Raw genomic sequence first — 20,817 nt, 5'->3', positions numbered from 1 at the left:
GCACTTCTCGATTCCGAGATGTCCCTCTTGAATCTGGCTGAGCATCTCTGACCTGAGAGTTAGCGGAATGACGATCTGGTAATTTCTTAGTAGCAATCCATCCACTATAGTCAGTTCTGCCTGTATGTTTTTGAACTGAGGGCAGTGTCCCTTTGAAATGAAATGAAATGAAATGAGCCAACCATGCTGGAGATGATGTATTACTCAGAGCAAGCTCGCATCCTTTTGTGTCTCTAGATGTATTTACAACACCTTCTCGTCAGATTCTGGAAGATTTTTCTTGTACAACTGCAGTTGAGCTTCTATATTGTCAATGGACTCAGGAGGTGAGCTTTCAGTATTGATGGATCGAGATAGCGTGTCTGCTATGATGAAGTCCTTTCTTGGAGTGTAGACTAGTGTGAAGCCATACCCCCTCAATTTCATCGTCATTCTTTGCAGGCGACGAGTCATATCATTTAGTTTTGTTTCAATTATATTGACTAGTGGTGTGTGATCCGTCTCTACAGTGAACGTGGGTAACCCGTTCACATAGTCATGAAACATTGTGATGCCTGTGATCAGCCCAAGACACTCTTTTTCAATTTGTGCATATCTGCACTCCGTGGCGGTCATCACTCTGGATGCTTATGCTACAGGAACCCAGTTTGTTTGGTTGTCTTGTTGAAGTAGTACCGCACCAATTCCATCTTGACTGGCATTGGTGGAAATCTTTGTAGGTATGGTAGGATCAAAAAAAGTCTAAATTGGAGTGGTCATCAGTTGATGCTTGAGATCCACCCATTCTTCTTGGTGGCGTGGAGTCCATTCAAACTCTGTAGTCTTCCTGATTAAGTTTTGTAGAGTTTTTTTTAATAAACATTCTATTGAGGTATTTATGGTTTTACAACAACAAAATAAACAATGTACCTGAGTTTATAATCAGAGTGCAAAAGCCGTCTTAAGTTTCGGAGAGTCGACAAGTTGCATACGAATTTGACTAGGAAGTTAATGAATCCTAGAAATCGAAGTACAGCTTTTTTCATCTTTCGGCTGCTGCATGTTCTGTATTGCATATATGTTTTCATTATCTGGCTTGACACCTTGAGCTGAAATTGCATGACCCAAAAAATTCAAAGATGAACGTGCAAACGTGCACTTAGATTGGTTGAGTTTCAGTCCATATTGGTGGATTCTGTGAAACACTTTTCTTAATCTGGCAAAGTGGTCTTCTTCCGTCGTTGACCAAATGATAATGTCATCTACATATACTCTGACACCTTCAATGTTCTCCGTCATCTGCTCCATGATTCAGTGAAAAATCTCGAGGCTGAGATGATCCCGAAAGGCGTTTGATTAAAATAGTAACGTCCAAATGGCGTGTTGAACGTACGGAGCAATTTGCCTGAATCATCTAGCTGCATCTGCCAGAAGCCTTGTGAAGCGTTGAGTTTGGTAAAAATGCGAGCGTTTGCCATCTCACAAGTTATCTCCTCTCGCTTGGGGATAGGGTAGTGTTCCCTACGGATGTTCTTGTTTAGATCTTTGGGATCCATAGATTCTGAGATCACCTGAAATTTTCTTGACGCAGACCAACGAGCTGACCCAGTCAGTCATGTTGGAGTTTGATATATCGCTGTTGACTTGCATTGGGAAGCAGTGTGGTTAAGCTTGGAGCACTTTAAACATATTTTTCCTGCAGGGCATTTCCCCTTTAAGTGGGCGTTACCACATCGGTAGCACGGGTCATGACGTTGTCACTCTGATGCATGATGTACGTTCGCGCATGCACAGTCTTCTCCTCTTGAGCCTTGCATTTTGAACAAACTGAGCATGTCCCGAGCTGGAGTGTGCACGCACAAGGTAGCTGCCGTCCTGAACGTGCTTCTTTGCTGCCTGCGACACCATTCTAACTATCCTCAACCTCGTGTTGGACGTTCGCGCCCTTTTCCCGGTAATAAAACTCCAAATATTGATTTCTGCTTTGCTCATGTGAAATACATTTTTTGATCACGATTTTGAACGTTAGATCGTTTTGTCTCAATAATGCTTCTCTCAAGCTTTCATAATTAAGTCCGGAAACAATTTGATCCCTTATTAATGATTCATGCCAATTAACAAAATTACATGTTTGTGCTAGCAGTTTAAAGTCGGCGACAAAGTTTGTGATCAGTTTCGCCATTTCTTTGCAACCTTTTATGAAATCTGAAACGCTCCAGTATTTCATTACTCTGCATCTTGCAGTGGTCATCAATCTTCGCGCTTATCACACTAAATTTGCTTTTATCTTCACCTTCTGAGAATATAAACGTGTTATATATCTCTATAGCTTGTTGACCTGCCATTGATAGTAGCAGTGCTATTCTACTGGCTTCAGAGGCAGTATTTAGATCATGCGCTCCCAAATAAAGTTGGAACTGTTGCTTAAAGAGTTTCCAGTTTAAATTTAAGTTACCGGTAGTTTTCAGCTGCCATGGAGCTTGAACGTGGTCCATCGAGTCGATTGGTTTTCAAGGATCCGATTGCTTCGAAGTCTTCCACAGTTGAACAGTCGGTACTGAAGGTCTCTCTTTTCTTGCCTAATCTTTCTAGTAATCTTTCTTAAAGCTTTTATCCTGGTACCAGGTTATATTACTTGGAGTAATACTTGTTACTCATTTGCTTATGCGTTGAACTTAACTTTGATGATGAATACTCAAAGTCATCCAGTGATAACAAATAATTTGAGTAACTAATCAATTTACTTGTTAGTTTGATTCTTCAATACTTTTACTAGTAATCAAATTAAACAAGATAGAATTAGATTAACTATGAATATTATACTTTACACTTACTATACTTCTGTTCTCTAGCTACAACACACCTGAAGAGAGCGGGAAAACAGATTGAGCTTGTTTTTATACTCCCCGTTAGTGTTGCCCTCTCGTGATCATCTGACTGTACTGACTACACATTAACCCTTCATGTATTTACATATACAGAGATCACTACAGGATGGAATGTGGGCTTGGGTAGGGTGCTCTTTCCAAGGGCCGGTGCAGACTCGATGGGCCAAATCGCCTCCTTCTGCTCTGTAAGTTCTATGAAATCTATGAAATCTTTGTTTTAAAAAGCGTATAATTGCAGGTCAGAAGATTGGACAGAATATAAAGAGCAGCAAATAATGTCAAACAGATGAATAAGAAGGGAAAAATTAGGGCATGAGAAAAAGAGAGCTGGAAATATAAAGACAACTAAGAATTTCTACAGATATTTACAAAAGAAAAGCGCATCTGGGGAATTGATAAATGGAAAGTAGGGACTCGGCAGGTGAATTGAACAGGTATTTTGTAACAGCCGTCACTGCAGAAGATACAAGTAACAGAAATAGCTGTAAATCAAGACATGGAAGGGAGGGAGGAACTCAGGAAAATTACAATCACCAGGGAAAAGGCATTGAGCAAATGGTTGGGGCTGATAAACCCCTGAGCTAACAGGAAACAGTTGGCATAAATGGGTATTTGCCTGGTTGGCAAAATGTAACGAGTGGTATGCCATAGGGATCAGTGCTGGGGACTCTACAGCATGGAGACAGGCCCTTCGGCCCAGCCGGTCCATGCCGCCCAGTTTCTATCACTAAGCTAGTCCCAATTGCCCACATTTGGCCCATATTCCTCTACACCCATCTTACCCATATAACTGTCTGAATGCTTTTTAAAAGACAAAATTGTACCCCCCTCTACTACTGCCTCTGGCAGCTAGTTCCAGATGCTCATCACCCACTCTGTGAAAAAAATTGCCCCCCCTGAACCCTTTTGTATCTCTCCCCCCTCACCTTAAACCTATGCCCTCTAGTTCTAGACTCCCACACCTTTGGGAAAAGATGTTGACTATCTACCTTACCTATGCCCCTCATTATTTTATAGACCTCGATAAGATCACCCCTAAGCCTCCTACACTCCAGGGAAAAAAGTCTCAGTCTATCCAGCCTCTCCTTATAACTCAGACCATTAAGTCCCGGGAGCATCCTGGTAAATCTCTTCTGAACTCTTTCTAGTTTAACAATATCCTTCCTATAATAGGGTGACCAGAACTGAACACCGTATTCCATGTGTGGTCTTACTAATGTCTTGTACAACTTCAACAAGACGTCCCAACTCCTGTATTCAATATTCTGACCAATAAAACCAAGCATGCTGAATGCCTTCTTCACCACCCTGTCCACCTGTGACTCCATTCTCAAGGAGCTATGAACCTGTACTCCTAGATCTCTTTGTTCTATAACTTTCCCCAACTCCCTACCGTTAACTGAGTAGGTCCTGCCGCAATTCGATGTACCAAAATGCATCAGCTCACATTTATCTAAATTAAACTCCATCTGCCATTCATCAGCCCACGGGCCCAACTGATCAAGATCCCATTGCAATCCTAGATTCACCGTCCACTATGTCACCAATCTTGATATCATCTGCAAACTTACTAACCATGCCTCCTAAATTCTTATCCAAATCATTATTATAAATAACAAAAAACAGTGAACCCAGTGAATATTGAGCTGCCAGTCCTGCCCCTCCTTTAGCCGTGTTTCAGGAATAGCTATAATATCCCAGTCCCATCCATGCCCGGAGTTCATCTGCCTTGCCCATCAGGCCTCTTGCATTGAAATGAATGCAGTTTAATCTAGACTTCCCTTGCTCTCTGCCCTGCTTTCTCAGACCATCTGTCCAATCATGCTTTGTACACTCTCCCTGTGTTTTATTTCTCTTAGCCGTACTGGGCCCATTCACTGAGTTCTCCAGTCTCTGTACTCTGTACTGTGGCCCTTTTTGATTTTTGACTTTGGTTTCTCTGCCTTTCACTTTTCCCCCTTACTGACTTTTGTTTCTGTCCCCACTTTACTTCCCTCCAACTTCTTGCATCGGTTCCCATCCCCTGCCACATTAGGTTAACCCTCCCCAACAGCGCTAGCAAACACTCCCCCTAGGACATTGGTTCCAGTCCTGCCCAGGTGCAGACCATCCAGTTTGTACTGGTCCCACCTCCCCCAGAACCGGTTCCAATGTCCCAGGACTTTGAATCCCTCCCTCATGCACCATCTCTCAAGCCACAGTAGTCATCCTATCTATCCTGACATTCCTACTCTGACTAGCACGTGGCACTGGTAGCAATCCTGAGATTACTACCTTTGAGGTCCTACCTTTTAGTTTAACCCCTAACTCCCTAAATTTACTTGTAGGACTCAAGTGATGGAAAATGTAACGGTAACACTATTTATATTTAAGAATGCTACACAGAACAGAAATCCATCTTCTGACACAGTCCAAAATCTGGCTAAATTACAAGTGCACAATATCCCACAACTCCACGAGCACTACCTTGTCCTGCCATGGTTCTTCATCTCCGTGCCCCCATCCCACCTCTCAGCCACAACCATACACTGAATGCATCACTAGTGCCCGACCACTGAATACAAAGCTCAGCAATGGTGCTCTGCGTCCTCTAACCATGAAGCAGTGTGGTGGAAAGCATGTTGGGAACTACTACGTGTGAAGCATTAAAGAGAGCTGGTCAAACAGTGTGATTGGGTCATCTACACGGAAAGGTTAAGGGCAGCAGAAGCATAATGTGTTCTTCCTGCTTAAACTTAATGTGCCTATATAGCACATTCTACCTACCAAATACAAAGCCTTCAAACAACAGGGAGACAATGCCATTCCTGACTCGTAGAATGAGGGACAGCCATAGAGGGCATGACAGCATGAAGAAAATATCCTGTTAGTAGCTAAAATAGTAATCCTATTTCCATACCGTGAGGCAGACCCACCTTGACAACATCTGTGTCACAGGAAGAATCAGGAAGAGGGATTCATTGTTAATTTAAATCCTTTAACATAACTGTGGCAATGAGGTTTTTAAAAAGATGATGAAAAATAGCTATGATGGTAAATGATGAACACATATTGTGTTGTGTGATGAATGATACGGTGTGGAATAATGGTGAGGGACTAGATAGAGGGCGGATAAATGCAACACTGGCCCTGGACCCTGCCTGTCCAAGGTAAAGGAAAATACCCTGGACTGAAAGCAATAATTTTCCCAGCCACACGGCCAGTACTGCTCAGAACAGAACAGATCATTAACATAGAGCAGCACAGCAGTTCCCTCAGTGGGAACCAGGCAGACATTTGGACTAGGCTGGGGAAGAACAGGAAGGACAGGAATGCCAGTGCAGAACTTACACACGGTGTGAAGCAGCAGACAGTCATTCAGATTGGGATGGAGAGGGAAAGGAGCTTGAAGAATTCCAACACAGATCTTACTGGACTCAATTAACTCCGTCTGAAGACTAAACCAGTTCAAGCATCCAAAACAAATACAATCAACCTCCATCAAACCAGGGAGCAAAGGTTGCTCCATGAGAACATGTCAGCGAGAGGATTATTGATTCAGCTTAAACCAATGGTTAAATTTCTATTTTCTGCCATTAGTATTTATACTCTCACACCCAAATTGGTGTTTATGGCACTCCGATGCATTGAGAAAATCTTAGAGACTGGATTATGTTAATCTGAGGAAATATCTGTCCAGAGAGCCATTGGCCATTTCAAAGGAATTGCTGAATGGATTTTTGTTAAATGTGACTATTTGTAGATCATCAGCATGGACTGTGCAGTAAAACACAGACGCACTGTGTGTCACAGAAGAGGTCTGAGGGAGTTGAATTGGTCATTGAGCTGAGCTCTGTATGCAAGTGTCCTGTGGTTCCAGTCCAAACTGCAAGACAGCCTCCCTCAGCACAAGTACTGCGGTTTTGCTAATTTTGAAAAACAGCCTGTTCGAAAACCTCAAATTCACTGAATTTTTCCAAACCTTATGTCAGGCATTCATGAAATAAAGAGCAAGCAGGGGAAAGTTACTCAGTGACGGTCACTGCGGATTATAGTTAGCTAAATACCAGACTCCAGGGCCAGGGGCTCCATGTTTGTTTGAAGCAGTGAAGCAGCCATGGAGACGGGAGCAGACAATATTGGATTGTTAAATCCATCACCAGGAAAGAATGGTACGAATGGAAGCTGGTGCAAGACATTGATGTGTTGACACTGGTGCACAGAGTTTCCAGTTTAACTCCCTGTAAAAATGATAATAATGGGTTCTTCAAACCCAAAATTGGAAACAAAAATTCTTACAATGCAGCAAGGAACCTAAGAACAAGAAGAGTCCATCAAGTCTGCTCTACCATGAAATTAAATTTTCGTTAATCTGCATTCATCCATCCACCTGCATTCACTCCACATCCCTTATAGAAACACAGGGACGTGGACACTGGAATTGGCCATTCGGCACCTCAGGCTTGTTCATATTTAACTACATCATGGCTGTAACATCCTAAAAAAACTGCTTGTTGCACCCGCATGTTAGCTTTCAGTGACTTATCAACAAGAACATCCAGGATTCTGTGGACATCATCACGTCCCAATTTCTCCCCATTTTAGAAATACTGTTTCTATTTTTCCTACCAAAATAGGTAACTTCACATTTTTACACATCACATTCCATCTGCTATGTTCTTGTCTAAATCTCCTTGAAGCGTCTCTGCATCCTCCTCACAGCTCCCATTCCTGCCAAGTTTTGTGTCATCAGCAAGCTTGGAAATATTACATTTGGTTCCCACATCCAAATCATTGATACATGTTGTGGATAGCTGAGACCCAAACACTGATCCTTGCAGCACTCCAATAGTCACAGCCTGACAACCTGAGAATGATCCGCTTATCTCCATCTCTGCTTTCGGTCTGTTAAACAATCCTCAGTCCATACCTGGATATCCACCCCCCCACCCCCCCGACCCAACCCCCCACCCCCCACCAGCCCCACCAATCACATGAGCTCTAATTTCCCTTACTAATTTCCTGTTTAGGACCTTTTGAAGGCTTCTGAAAATCCAAATACACCACATCCACTGGTTCACCCTTATCTGTTCTCGCAGTAACATCCTCAAAAACAGGTTTGTCAAACATGATTTCCCGTTCATAAATCCATGTTGACTCTGCCCAATCTCACCATTATTTTCGACGGGCGCCGTTATCACATTCTTTAGAATAGATTCCAGACCAATCCCTCCTCACTTGTGGCTTTGAAAGACTCCTGCAGCTCTTTCCCTTGCCAATCAAACTGTCTGTCCATCTGCTTCCAGAACTTCTCTAAATCCTGTGCCATCACCACAGCCAGCATGTCGACCGTGCTTTACTCTGTATCTAACCCCATGCTATACCTGTCCTGAGAGTGTTTGACGGGGACAGTGTAGAGGGAGCTTTACTCTGTATCTAACCCCATGCTGTACCTGTCCTGGGAGTGTTTGATGTGGACAGTGCAGAGGGAGCTTTACTCTGTATCTAACCCCATGCTATACCTGTCCTGAGAGTGTTTGACGGGGACAGTGTAGAGGGAGCTTTACTCTGTATCTAACCCCATGCTATACCCGTCCTGGGAGTGTTTGACGGGGACAGTGTAGAGGGAGCTTTACTCTGTATCTAACCCCATGCTATACCTGTCCTGGGAGTGTTTGACGGGGACAGTGTAGAGGGAGCTTTACTCTGTATCTAACCCCATGCTATACCCGTCCTGGGAGTGTTTGATGGGGACAGTGTAGAGGGAGCTTTACTCTGTATCTAACCCCGTGCTGTACCTGTCCTGGGAGTGTTTGATGGGGACAGTGTAGAGGGAGCTTTACTCTGTATCTAACCCCATGCTATACCTGTCCTGGGAGTGTTTGATGGGGACAGTGTAGAGGGAGCTTTACTCTGTATCTAACCCCGTGCTGTACCTGTCCTGGGAGTGTTTGATGGGGACAGTGTAGAGGGAGCTTTACTCTGTATCTAACCCCGTGCTGTACCTGTCCTGGGAGAGTTTGATGGGGACAGTGTAGAGGGAGCTTTACTCTGTATCTAACCCCGTGCTGTACCTGTCCTGGGAGTGTTTGATGGGGACAGTGTAGAGGGAGCTTTACTCTGTATCTAACCCCGTGCTGTACCTGTCCTGGGAGTGTTTGATGGGGACAGTGTAGAGGGAGCTTTACTCTGTATCTAACCCCATGCTGTACCTGTCCTGGGAGTGTTTGATGGGGACAGTGTAGAGGGAGCTTTACTCTGTATCTAACCCCGTGCTGTACCTGTCCTGGGAGTGTTTGATGGGGACAGTGTAGAGGGAGCTTTACTCTGTATCTACCCCCATGCTGTACCTGTCCTGGGAGTGTTTGATGGGGACAGTGTAGAGGGAGCTTTACTCTGTATCTAACCCCTTGCTGTACCTGTCCTGGGAGTGTTTGGTGGAGTTTGGTTGGTGGGATTTATTTCATCATATAGAGATCAAACTGGTCTTTTTCTGTCCCATAAAATATTCTTGTTCATCATTGATGCAATTAAATTCTGTAAAATTGCACATGTGAGGGAAGTCTGTCTGCAGTGTGAAAGGTGCAGAGGATGAACAACACAAAAACTGGACATTGAGCCCACCAAGTCCATACTGGTGATTATGCTTCACATGAGCCTCGTCCCATCGCTCTGCAACTAACTGTGAAAGTGTTAATCGTCTCACAAGGGACCGGATATTCAGCTGGATTCTGGATTTCATCCTTTTGATATATGGTTAAGTTTTAAGAAGTTTTCATGAAACTACGTTTTTTTTAAAGTATGCAACATATCCCTGTGTAATCCCGAGATGTGACCTGCAGTGAGTGCAGCCTTTTAAACCTCTCCAATGCATTCAAGTACAGTTTATTCTGTTTATTTTCTGAGAGAAATGAGGCTTTGATCCCGGTTTGTTCATGTGCCAAGCTTGCCATCACAGCAGTGCAGACGGCATGAATGGTCATTTTCACACGGCCCGTCCGATTTGTTTTTCTGATCTAGACAAGTCACAGATCTCACACAGCTTTCCAGCGCTGCCACCAAGGTCTGTTTATGACTCAGTAAACATTAGCTTCAGCCAGAATCGTCCACTTGCTCTCTCCCTCCTTCCTCCCACGCACGCACACAAAATAACTCTGCCAGCTTGCTCCCTGCACTGAATGACAGACTGACCTTCCTCTTGGTTTCTTCGAAGAGGCTCATCAGACTCTCCCTAGCTGTAAGAATTGGATTGCTGGCAGCAAGACTCCGCATGTAATAGTATACAGCATCCAGCTTCCGCCTCTGTTAGAAAAAACAAAAATAAAGGATGAAACCAGTTTAAAAGACAGACACAGCTCAGCTGAACCCAATTACTGAGCATTCCCACAATTGTTTCATTTGCACTGAAGTGTATTAGTCATAAATTATCCGAGTTTCATAAAACCGCTGGACATCCCCCTCCCCCGCCCCCCCCCCCCCGCCCCCCACCCCCCCCCCCCCCCCCCACCCCCCCCCCCCCGCCCCCCGGGTTGACTTACTCCTGAGAACCAGAGCTCAGATTTATCAGACTCAACACAAATACAATAAAGCAACCCTCCCGCACCCCTGCCGTGGCCCCTGGCTATTTTGTGAGGTGTGTGAGCGTTCAGTTTTACAATGTTCTCATCAGCATGGGTGTACAGAGAAGTGATAATTAGCTTCAAATACAAAACATAAACTGAGGCTTCACATACCCTTGGATCACAGCGAGTCCACATCACCCTGAAAATATCCATCGTACTCCCCATGGCTCAGGTGAGGTAAGGGTGCGAAGGTTACAATGCTTCCATTTCTCGCAGTATCCTTGCATTAATCAAAACCTATACTTGCAATTTTTTTGTTTGTATGTTTTTTAAAATAAATTTAGACTACCCAATTCATTTTTTCCAATTAAGGGGCAATTTAGCGTGGCCAATCCACCCAACCAGCACATCTTTTGGGTTGTGAGGACGAAACCCACGCAGACACGGGGAGAATGCGCAAACTCCACACGGACAGTGACCCAGAGCCGGGGTTGAACCTGGGACCTCGGCACCGTGAGGCAGCAGTGCTAACCACTGCGCCATCGTGCTGCCTTTATAATAACAATTTTTAATGGCAGCAGATCAAATTCCTTACCCTGTTCGAAATCTGAAATCTGATCAGTCAAACCTTGGGAGCACAATGATCTTTGATCGACACTTCAAAAACATCCCAACATTGCATTTCTCGTGAAGCTGTGACACCCGGGTACAGGGGATCACTGTGACACCCGGGTACAGGGGATCACTGTGACACCCGGGTACAGGGGATCACTGTGACACCCGGGTACAGGGGATCACTGTGACACCCGGGTACAGGGGATCACTGTGACACCCGGGTACAGGGGATCACTGTGACACCCGGGTACAGGGGATCACTGTGACACCCGGGTACAGGGGATCACTGTGACACCCGGGTACAGGGGATCACTGTGACACCCGGGTACAGTGGATCACTGTGACACCTGGGTACAGTGGATCACTGTGACACCCGGGTACAGGGGATCACTGTGACACCCGGGTACAGGGATCACTGTGACACCCGGGTACAGTGGATCACTGTGACACCCGGGTACAGGGGATCACTGTGACACCCGGGTACAGGGGATCACTGTGACACCCGGGTACAGTGGATCACTGTGACACCCGGGTACAGGGGATCACTGTGACACCCGGGTACAGTGGATCACTGTGACACCCGGGTACAGTGGATCACTGTGACACCCGGGTACAGTGGATCACTGTGACACCCGGGTACAGTGGATCACTGTGACACCCGGGTACAGGGGATCACTGTGACACCCGGGTACAGGGGATCACTGTGACACCCAGGTACAGGGGATCACTGTGACACCCGGGTACAGGGGATCATTGTGGTACAGAGGATCACTGTGGATTCAAAGCCCTGACACAGGTTAACATCATCCATTAAAGGCCCAGTCTCAAAAGCAGCCTTTTATAATTCTGATCGATGTAAAATTGCACACCATTGCAACATGCTTAACATATCTCAATGTCACTTCAGTCCAGTGAATTACTTTAAGAGGCTTATGTAAGGAGCCAGCATTGCTATTTTATGCACAGCAAGATTCCACACAGAGCTGAGGGGGAAAAGGCCAGTGAATCTGTTTCTGGCAATGTCAGCTGAGGATGGAATGTTGGCCAAGATGCCCGGAAAACTCCCTGCTCTACTTCACAAGTTCTTTTAACTAAAATAGGCAGATGTTTTTGCCTGAAAAAGAAATTCAATAGCACAAATCAGGAGGACATACTTTGTGTAGCCACCAGAAATGATATAAAAACAGGAGTTCTGACAGCATCTGTGGAGAAGGAACCAGAGTCAACTATTGAGTCAAATATGACTCTCCTTCAGAGCTAATCTGTGGTATAAAAGAGCTGGATTCATGTCGAATGAAGGTTTCAACTTGGGGTGATTGAGGGGGATAGTAATTCAGCTCCCTCGCACTGCGGGTACAAAAGCACATCTCAGGCACTCCCAACGATATGTCAATGACTTAGTATTTAAACAGCTGACAGAAACGGATGCAATTCTGAATTCTCTAAGGCTGAAATGAGTCTGCAGGGACCAAGTGGCACAGCCCGAAGCCAGAATGTGAAGAAAGTGAACACAGAGCATTTCCGCCCAGCTCCCAGCGGACTGGTGTCGACACCAAACCTGCCAGCCTCCGCTTGGGGAATGGAAATCAGTCATACCCATGCCATGGCGGAGCAGCAGTCTCTGGGTTTTTTTGGGGGGGAGGTGGTGAGCGAAGGGCTGAGGTGGGGGGGGGTGAGGTGACAGTCGTAGGGGGGGAGAAAAGAGGTGACAGTCGCCAGTCGGGGACAGAGGGAAAGAGGTGACAGGTGCGCAGAGGGTGGTGTTGGGGGGGGGGGAAAGAGAGTCGGGGTGAGTGGAGAGAGTGGGGGGGGGGGGGAGAGAGTGGGGGGGAGGGGAGAGAGTGGGGGGGGGGGGGGAGAGAGTGGGGGGGAGGGGAGAGAGTGGGGGGGAGGGGGAGAGAGTGGGGGGGGAGGGGAGAGAGTGGGGGGAGGGGAGAGAGTGGGGGGGGAGGGGAGAGAGTGGGGGGGAGGGGAGAGAGTCGGGGGGAGGGGAGAGAGTCGGGGGGGAGGGGAGAGAGTCGGGGGGGGGGAGAGAGTCGGGGGGAGGGGAGAGAGTCGGGGGGAGGGGAGAGAGTCGGGGGGAGGGGAGAGAGTCGGGGGGAGGGGGAGAGAGTCGGGGGGAGGGGAGAGAGTCGGGGGGAGGGGAGAGAGTCGGGGGAGGGGAGAGAGTCGGGGGGAGGGGAGAGAGTCGGGGGGAGGGGAGAGAGCCGGGGGGAGGGGAGAGAGCCGGGGGGAGGGGAGAGAGCCGGGGGGAGGGGAGAGAGCCGGGGGGAGGGGAGAGAGCCGGGGGGAGGGGAGAGAGCCGGGGGGAGGGGAGAGAGCCGGGGGGAGGGGAGAGAGCCGGGAGGAGGGGAGAGAGCCGGGGGGAGGGGGAGAGAGCCGGGGGAGGGGAGAGAGCCGGGGGGAGGGGAGAGAGCCGGGGGGGAGGGGAGAGAGCCGGGGGGAGGGGAGAGAGCCGGGGGGAGGGGAGAGAGCCGGGGGGAGGGGAGAGAGCCGGGGGGAGGGGAGAGAGCCGGGGGGAGGGGAGAGAGCCGGGGGGAGGGGAGAGAGCCGGGGGGAGGGGAGAGAGCCGGGGGAGGGGAGAGAGCCGGGGGGAGGGGAGAGAGCCGGGGGGAGGGGAGAGAGCCGGGGGGAGGGGAGAGAGCCGGGGGGAGGGGAGAGAGCCGGGGGGAGGGGAGAGAGCCGGGGGGAGGGGAGAGAGTCGGGGGGAGGGGAGAGAGTCGGGGGAGGGGAGAGAGTCGGGGGGAGGGGAGAGAGTCGGGGGAGGGGAGAGAGCCGGGGGGAGGGGAGAGAGTCGGGGTGAGTGGAGATACTCGGGGGGAGGGGAGAGAGCCGGGGGGAGGGGAGAGAGCCGGGGGGAGGGGAGAGAGCCGGGGGGAGGGGAGAGAGCCGGGGGGAGGGGAGAGAGCCGGGGGGAGGGGAGAGAGCCGGGGGGAGGGGAGAGAGCCGGGGGGAGGGGAGAGAGCCGGGGGGGGGGGGGAGAGAGCCGGGGGGAGGGGAGAGAGCCGGGGGGAGGGGAGAGAGCCGGGGGGAGGGGAGAGAGCCGGGGGGAGGGGAGAGAGCCGGGGGGAGGGGAGAGAGCCGGGGGGAGGGGAGAGAGCCGGGGGGAGGGGAGAGAGCCGGGGGGAGGGGAGAGAGCCGGGGGGAGGGGAGAGAGCCGGGGGGAGGGGAGAGAGCCGGGGGGAGGGGAGAGAGCCGGGGGGAGGGGAGAGAGCCGGGGGGAGGGGAGAGAGCCGGGGGGAGGGGAGAGAGCCGGGGGGAGGGGAGAGAGCCGGGGGGAGGGGAGAGAGCCGGGGGGGAGGGGAGAGAGCCGGGGGGAGGGGAGAGAGCCGGGGGGAGGGGAGAGAGCCGGGGGGAGGGGAGAGAGCCGGGGGGAGGGGAGAGAGCCGGGGGGAGGGGAGAGAGCCGGGGGGAGGGGAGAGAGCCGGGGGGAGGGGAGAGAGCCGGGGGGAGGGGAGAGAGCCGGGGGGAGGGGAGAGAGCCGGGGGGAGGGGAGAGAGCCGGGGGGAGGGGAGAGAGCCGGGGGGAGGGGAGAGAGCCGGGGGGAGGGGAGAGAGCCGGGGGGAGGGGAGAGAGCCGGGGGGAGGGGAGAGAGCCGGGGGGAGGGGAGAGAGCCGGGGGGAGGGGAGAGAGCCGGGGGGAGGGGAGAGAGCCGGGGGGAGGGGAGAGAGCCGGGGGGGAGGGGGAGAGAGCCGGGGGGAGGGGAGAGAGCCGGGGGGAGGGGAGAGAGCCGGGGGGAGGGGAGAGAGAGTCGGGGGGAGAGAGAGTCCCGGGTGGAGAGAGAGTCGGGGGGAAACATTTTTCAGGCTGAGGTGGATAGATTCTCGGTAAGCCAGAGGATGAAAGGTTGTTGGGAGGTAGGAGGGAAGCAGATGTGAGGTTATCATTCATTCATGATCTTATTAAATGGTCGAGTTACCTACGCCTATTATTGTTCGGATATATGTTCATACTTTTTTTGTAACCCATCTGCCGGGGGGAGGGGAGAGAGCCGGGGGGAGGGGAGAGAGCCGGGGGGAGGGGAGAGAGCCGGGGGGAGGGGAGAGAGCCGGGGGGAGGGGAGAGAGCCGGGGGGAGGGGAGAGAGAGTCGGGGGGAGAGAGAGTCCCGGGTGGAGAGAGAGTCGGGGGGAAACATTTTTCAGGCTGAGGTGGATAGATTCTCGGTAAGCCAGAGGATGAAAGGTTGTTGGGAGGTAGGAGGGAAGCAGATGTGAGGTTATCATTCATTCATGATCTTATTAAATGGCCGAGTTACCTACGCCTATTATTGTTCGGATATATGTTCATACTTTTTTTGTAACCCATCTGCCCAGCCCTCCAAGCACCTCGTGTCGGTCCTGCAGGTGGCAGAGATAGCAGACCACATATTGGGTTTATCAATCATTTCAAAACCCATTGAAATGAAATGAAATGAAAATTGCTTATTGTCACTAGTAAGCTTCAATGAAGTTACTGTGAAAAGCCCCTAGTCGCCACATTCCGGCGTCTGTTCGGAGAGGCTGGTACAGGAATTGAACCGTGCTGCTGGCCTGCTTTCAAAGCCAGCGATTTAGCCCTGTGCTAAACCAGCCCTTAACCATAGTGGAAAGAAGTCATCCACAATCCTGAGGGACTGCCGAAGAAGAAGGAATTGCGAGGTAAACTCAAGAGGCCCTTCGGTCTACTGCTTCAACAAAGAACAAAGAACAAAGAAATGTACAGCACAGGAACAGGCCCTTCGGCCCTCCAAGCCCGTGCCGACCATACTGCCCGACTAAACTACAATCTCCTACACTTCCTGGGTCCGTATCCTTCTATTCCCACCCTATTCATATATTTGTCAAGATGCCCCTTAAATGTCCCTATCGTCCCTGCTTCCACTACTTCCTCCGGTAGTGAGTTCCAGGCACCCACTACCCTCTGCGTAAAAAACTTGCCTCGTACATCTACTCTAAACTTTGCCCCTCTCACCTTAAACCTATGCCCCCTAGTAATTGACCCCTCTACCCTGGGGAAAAGCCTCTGACTATCCACTCTGTCTATGCCCCTCATAATTTTGTATACCTCTATCAGGTCGCCCCTCAACCTCCTTCGTTCCAGTGAGAACAAACCGAGTTTATTCAATCGCTCCTCATAGCTTATGCCTTCCATACCAGGCAACATTCTGGTAAATCTCTTCTGCACCCTCTCTAAAGCCTCCACATCCTTCTGGTAGTGTGGCGACCAGAATTGAACACTATACTCCAAGTGTGGCCTAACTAAGGTTCTATACAGCTGCAACATGACTTGCCAATTCTTATACTCAATGCCCCGGCCAATGAAGGCAAGCATGCCGTATGCCTTCTTGACTACCTTCTCCACCTGTGTTGCCCCTTTCAATGACCTGTGGACCTGTACTCCTAGATCTCTTTGACTTTCAATACTCTTGAGGGTTCTACCATTCACTGTATATTCCCTACCTGCATTAGCCCTTCCAAAATGCATTACCTCACATTTGTCCGGATTAAACTCCATCTGCCATCTCTCCGCCCAAGTCTCCAGACAATCTAAATCCTGCTGTATCCTCAGACAGTCCTCATCGCTATCCGCAATTCCACCAACCTTTTATTTCTTACCATTTTTTGTCTCAATCTCATCTGCAGTATTGAGTGCAGGGGAAAGGTCAAATCTGAGAAGAGCTGCAGGGTGTTTGAGCTTTCGCCTTCCATCCCGAGACCTGGGGCGGGATTCTCCGATATCGGCGTGATGTCCGCCGACCGGCGCCAAAAACGGCGCGAATCAGTCGGGCATCGCGCCGCCCCAAAGGTGCGGAAGTCTCCGCATCTTGAGGGGCCGAGCCCTCACCTTGAGGGGCTAGGCCCGCGCCGGACTGATTTCCACCCCGCCAGCTGGCGGGAAAGTCCTTTGGTGCCCCGCCAGCTGGCGCGGAAATGACTTTGCCGGGCGGCGCATGCGCGGGAGCGTCAGCGGCCGCTCACGGCATCCCCGCGCATGTGCAGTGGAGGGGGGTCTCTTCTGCCTCCGCCATGGTGGAGACCATGGCGAAGGCGGAAGGAAAAGAGTGCCCCCAGGGCACAGGCCCGCCCGCGGATCGTTGAGCCCCGATCGCGGGCCAGGCCACCGTGGGGGCACCCCCCGGGGCCAGATCGCCCTGCGCCCAGCCCCCCAGGACCCCGGAGCCCGCCCGCGCCGCCGTGTCCCACCGTCCCAAAGGTGGTTCAATCCACGCCGGCTGGCGTGGGCGGACAGCGGCGGGACTTCGGCCCATCTCGGACCGGAGAATCGCCGGGGGATTCCTGCCCCCGCCGAATCTCCGGTGGCGGAGAATTCGCGACACGGCGGGGGCGGGATTCACGCCGGCCCCTGGCGATTCTCCGACCAGGTGGGGGGGTCGGAGAATCGCGCCCCATGTGTTCAAACTTAGGTTGTGGTACAGGGATACAGGGTTAAATACACAGGGTTAGAGCAACCAACTAAAACATCAGCTGCAATCCAGGATACAGCAAACAGAACACCTGAATCAGCAATTAGGCAATAACTACAGCTTCCTCATCCATGCTCTCCACGCTGCCTCCTTCCGCTGAGAGGGACAAGCACAAAATACAGATTCCAGCACACCTCAGCACTAAAACTGATCCATACTCATCTGACAAAAAGCATGCACTGCAATCCCAGGGGGACTAGGGAAATAGAAAGAAGAGATGGAAAAGTTATCCCACTGCTGTCAAGTGCCCCATTTCACCACTCAGCCAAGAACTGGCAACATTCATTGTAGATGTGGCTAACTGAAAAAATGTAAACTCTGGCCCATAGCTGTAACTGCACAGCATGAATTTTGCTGTTTTAAACTCTCCCACGCTGGTTGCACGGATGACAACACTTGGTAACAATGAGATATCTGCATACCAACCCACTCTCCTGGGTGCACTTCAAATACACTAGGCCATTAACCCTCCGGTTGCTGGCAAGCCCGACGAAGTTGCACTGCCCACGAGCCTGCCACAATTCTGCAATGTACACAAAACTCCAACACAATACTAGAACAAAGAAATGTACAGCACAGGAACAGGCCCTTCGGCCCTCCAAGCCCGTGCCGACCATGCTGCCCTCCTAACCGAAAACCTTCTACACTTCCTGGGTCCGTATCCCTCTATTCCCATCCTATTCATGTATTTGTCAAGGTGCCCCTTAAATGTCACTATCGTCCCTGCTTCCACCACCACCTCCGGTAGCGAGTTCCAGGCACCCACTACCCTCTGTGCAAAACAACATTCCCTGTACATCTCCTCTAAACTTTACCCCTCGCACCTTAAACCTATGTCCCCGAGTAAGTGACTCTTTCACCCTGGGAAAAAGCTTCCGACTATCCACTCTGTCTATGCCCCTCATAATCTTGTAGACCTCTATCCGTCACCCCCTCAACCTCCGTCGTTCCAGTGAGAACAAACCGAGTTTATTCAACCACTCCTCATAGCTTATGCCCTCCATACCAGGCAACATTCTGGTAAATCTCTTCTGCACCCTCTCTAAAGCCTCCACATCCTTCTGGTAGTGTGGCGACCAGAATTGAACACTATACTCCAAGTGTGGCCTAACTAAGGTTCTATACAGCTGCAACATGACTTGTCAATTTCTATACTCAGTGCCCCGGCCAATGAAGGCAAGCATGCCGTGTGCCTTCTTGACTACCTTCTCCACCTGTGTTGCCCCTTTCAGTGACCTGTGAACCTGTACACCTCTGTTTGGGAGGGAGGAGATTTTGTTCTCTGATTGGTGGGATTTGACCAGGGATCAACATTGGGTCTTCAGCTTTCCCACATGATTATCAATGATTTAGATGAAAGAAGAGGGAGTCATTCATCCAGGTTTGCTGACAAAGACTGAGTTAGGAAGTGGAGTTAGTTCAGTAGGCAGAAGCTATGGAGGGATATAGGAAAAGCACGTGGGAAAATCTGTGACAGACGGAATTCAACATGGCAAAGGGTGAGGCTTTGGATCAGACAAAGATAAATCAGGAATAATCAGGAAAAGTTCTTTTTTTAAATTTAAAATTCCCAATCCTTTTTTCCCCCAAATAAGGAACAATTTAGCGCGGCCAATCCACCTACCCTGCACATCTTTGGGTTGTGGGGGTGAGACCCACGCAGACACGGGGAGAATGTGCAAACTCCATACGGACAATGACCCAGAGCCGGGATCGAACCCGGGTCCTCTACGCCTTGAGTCAGCAACGCTCACTGTCAATCAGGACACTGGGTTTTGGTGGTGCTGTTTAGCATTCCAGTGTTTACTTTTAATGCTTAGCCAGTTGCTGTGTTTATACAGTCCAACAAAATGGAGGGAGGTGGAAATGCAACACAAACACCAGCTTTGCCTGTTTGGGCCAAATGGTCGCATGTTTGCAGTATGTTTTATGTTATTTATGAAGTTTTAACATGGAACTGTGCTGGTCTCCTGAACTGATGTCTTTTGGAATATTTACTCTATTCACCATCTTTGCTCAACTGTGAATCCAGCCATGGTCGGGCAGCATATCAACACTCACTGTCTACTTTCACCTGTTGCACTTTAACCTGGTGTTGTAAGACTTCTTACTGTACTTTCACCTGGACAGGGCGGCAGACGGTTCCTAACACTCAGAACTGAACCCTGGCAAGAGTCAGCCTTCAGGAAAGGAAGAGAGCAATTGTGCAGACAACGATTTTGGAAAGATTCAATCGTTTCCCCAACACTATAAATAGAACCAACTGACAGTGAACTCAACATTCACTTTTCAAAACGGCTGCATCCTAAAGGAGAAGAACAGTTAAACTGTTCTCCAGTGCAATGGGCCACTAAGACTGAATTTCAAAACCCTCACAGCATTGCAGCCATGATGCCACCTGCTGGTCACTGCAGCACTGAAACCAGCTACAAGCCCCATACCTACAAAGATCCATAGAATCCAATTCACTCTATTATTCCAGAACAGTGAAGCCAGGACTAATACAGACTCCAAATGGTGGAAAGGCACTCTCCCACAAGGCAGAAAGCTGTGGGCTCAAATCTCATTCAGATAGTTAGGCACACAGTCTAAACTGACACTTCAAAATTGTTTTTTAAAAATTCATTTTGCAGGGTGTGGGCATCAGTGGCTGGGCGAGCATTTATTGCCCATCCAGAGTTGCCCTTTAGAAGATGGTGCTGAGCTGCCAGTGAGCGCAATGAAGGAACGGCCGATATCTTTCCAAGTCAGGACTGTGAGTGACTTGGAGGGGAGCCTCCAGGTGGTGGGGTTCCCAGGTATCTGCTGCTCTTGCCCATCCAGATGGTACTGGTCATGGGTTTGGAAGGTGCTGTCTGAGGAACCTTGGTGAGTTCCTGCAGTGCATCTTGTAGATGCTGCACACGGCTGCCACTGTGCGTTGGTGGTGGAGGGACTGAACGTTTGTGGAACGGGGAGCAATCAAGCGGCTGCTTTGTCCTGGATGGTCACAGAATCATAAAATCATTACAGTGCACAAAGAGGCCATTCAGCCCATTGAGTCTGCACCGACCCTCCGAAAGAGCTCCCTACCCAGGCACAATCTCCCGCCCCATCACCATAACCCCACCTAACCTTTGGCACTAGGGGCAATTTAGCATTGCAAATCCACCTAACTGCACATCTTTGGACTGTGGGAGGAAACCCACGCAGACACGGGGAGAACGTGCAAACCCCATACAGTCACCCAAGGCCAGAATTGAACCCGGGACCCTGGTGCTGTGAGGCAGTAATGCTCACCACTGTGCTGCCTTGCCGCCTCAATTGTGTCAAACCTCTCGAGTGTTGTTG

At 49.9% G+C, this 20,817-nt stretch overlaps 1 protein-coding gene across 1 annotated transcript in view; it reads right to left on the bottom strand.

Annotated features, from left to right (window-relative positions):
- smg6 (SMG6 nonsense mediated mRNA decay factor) overlaps positions 1-20,817 on the bottom strand; it is a 679,747-nt gene that overhangs the window by 598,000 nt on the left and 60,930 nt on the right. Inside the window, 1 exon segment of the mRNA XM_072470017.1 lies at positions 10,038-10,148. Coding sequence (XP_072326118.1) covers positions 10,038-10,148 — 111 coding nt within the window.

This window comes from Scyliorhinus torazame, chromosome 12 (genome assembly GCF_047496885.1).
Source record: "Scyliorhinus torazame isolate Kashiwa2021f chromosome 12, sScyTor2.1, whole genome shotgun sequence".
Classification (NCBI taxonomy): domain Eukaryota; kingdom Metazoa; phylum Chordata; class Chondrichthyes; order Carcharhiniformes; family Scyliorhinidae; genus Scyliorhinus; species Scyliorhinus torazame.
Note: the sequence above shows the minus strand (reverse complement) of the source record. Positions and strands in the feature narration are given on the sequence as shown.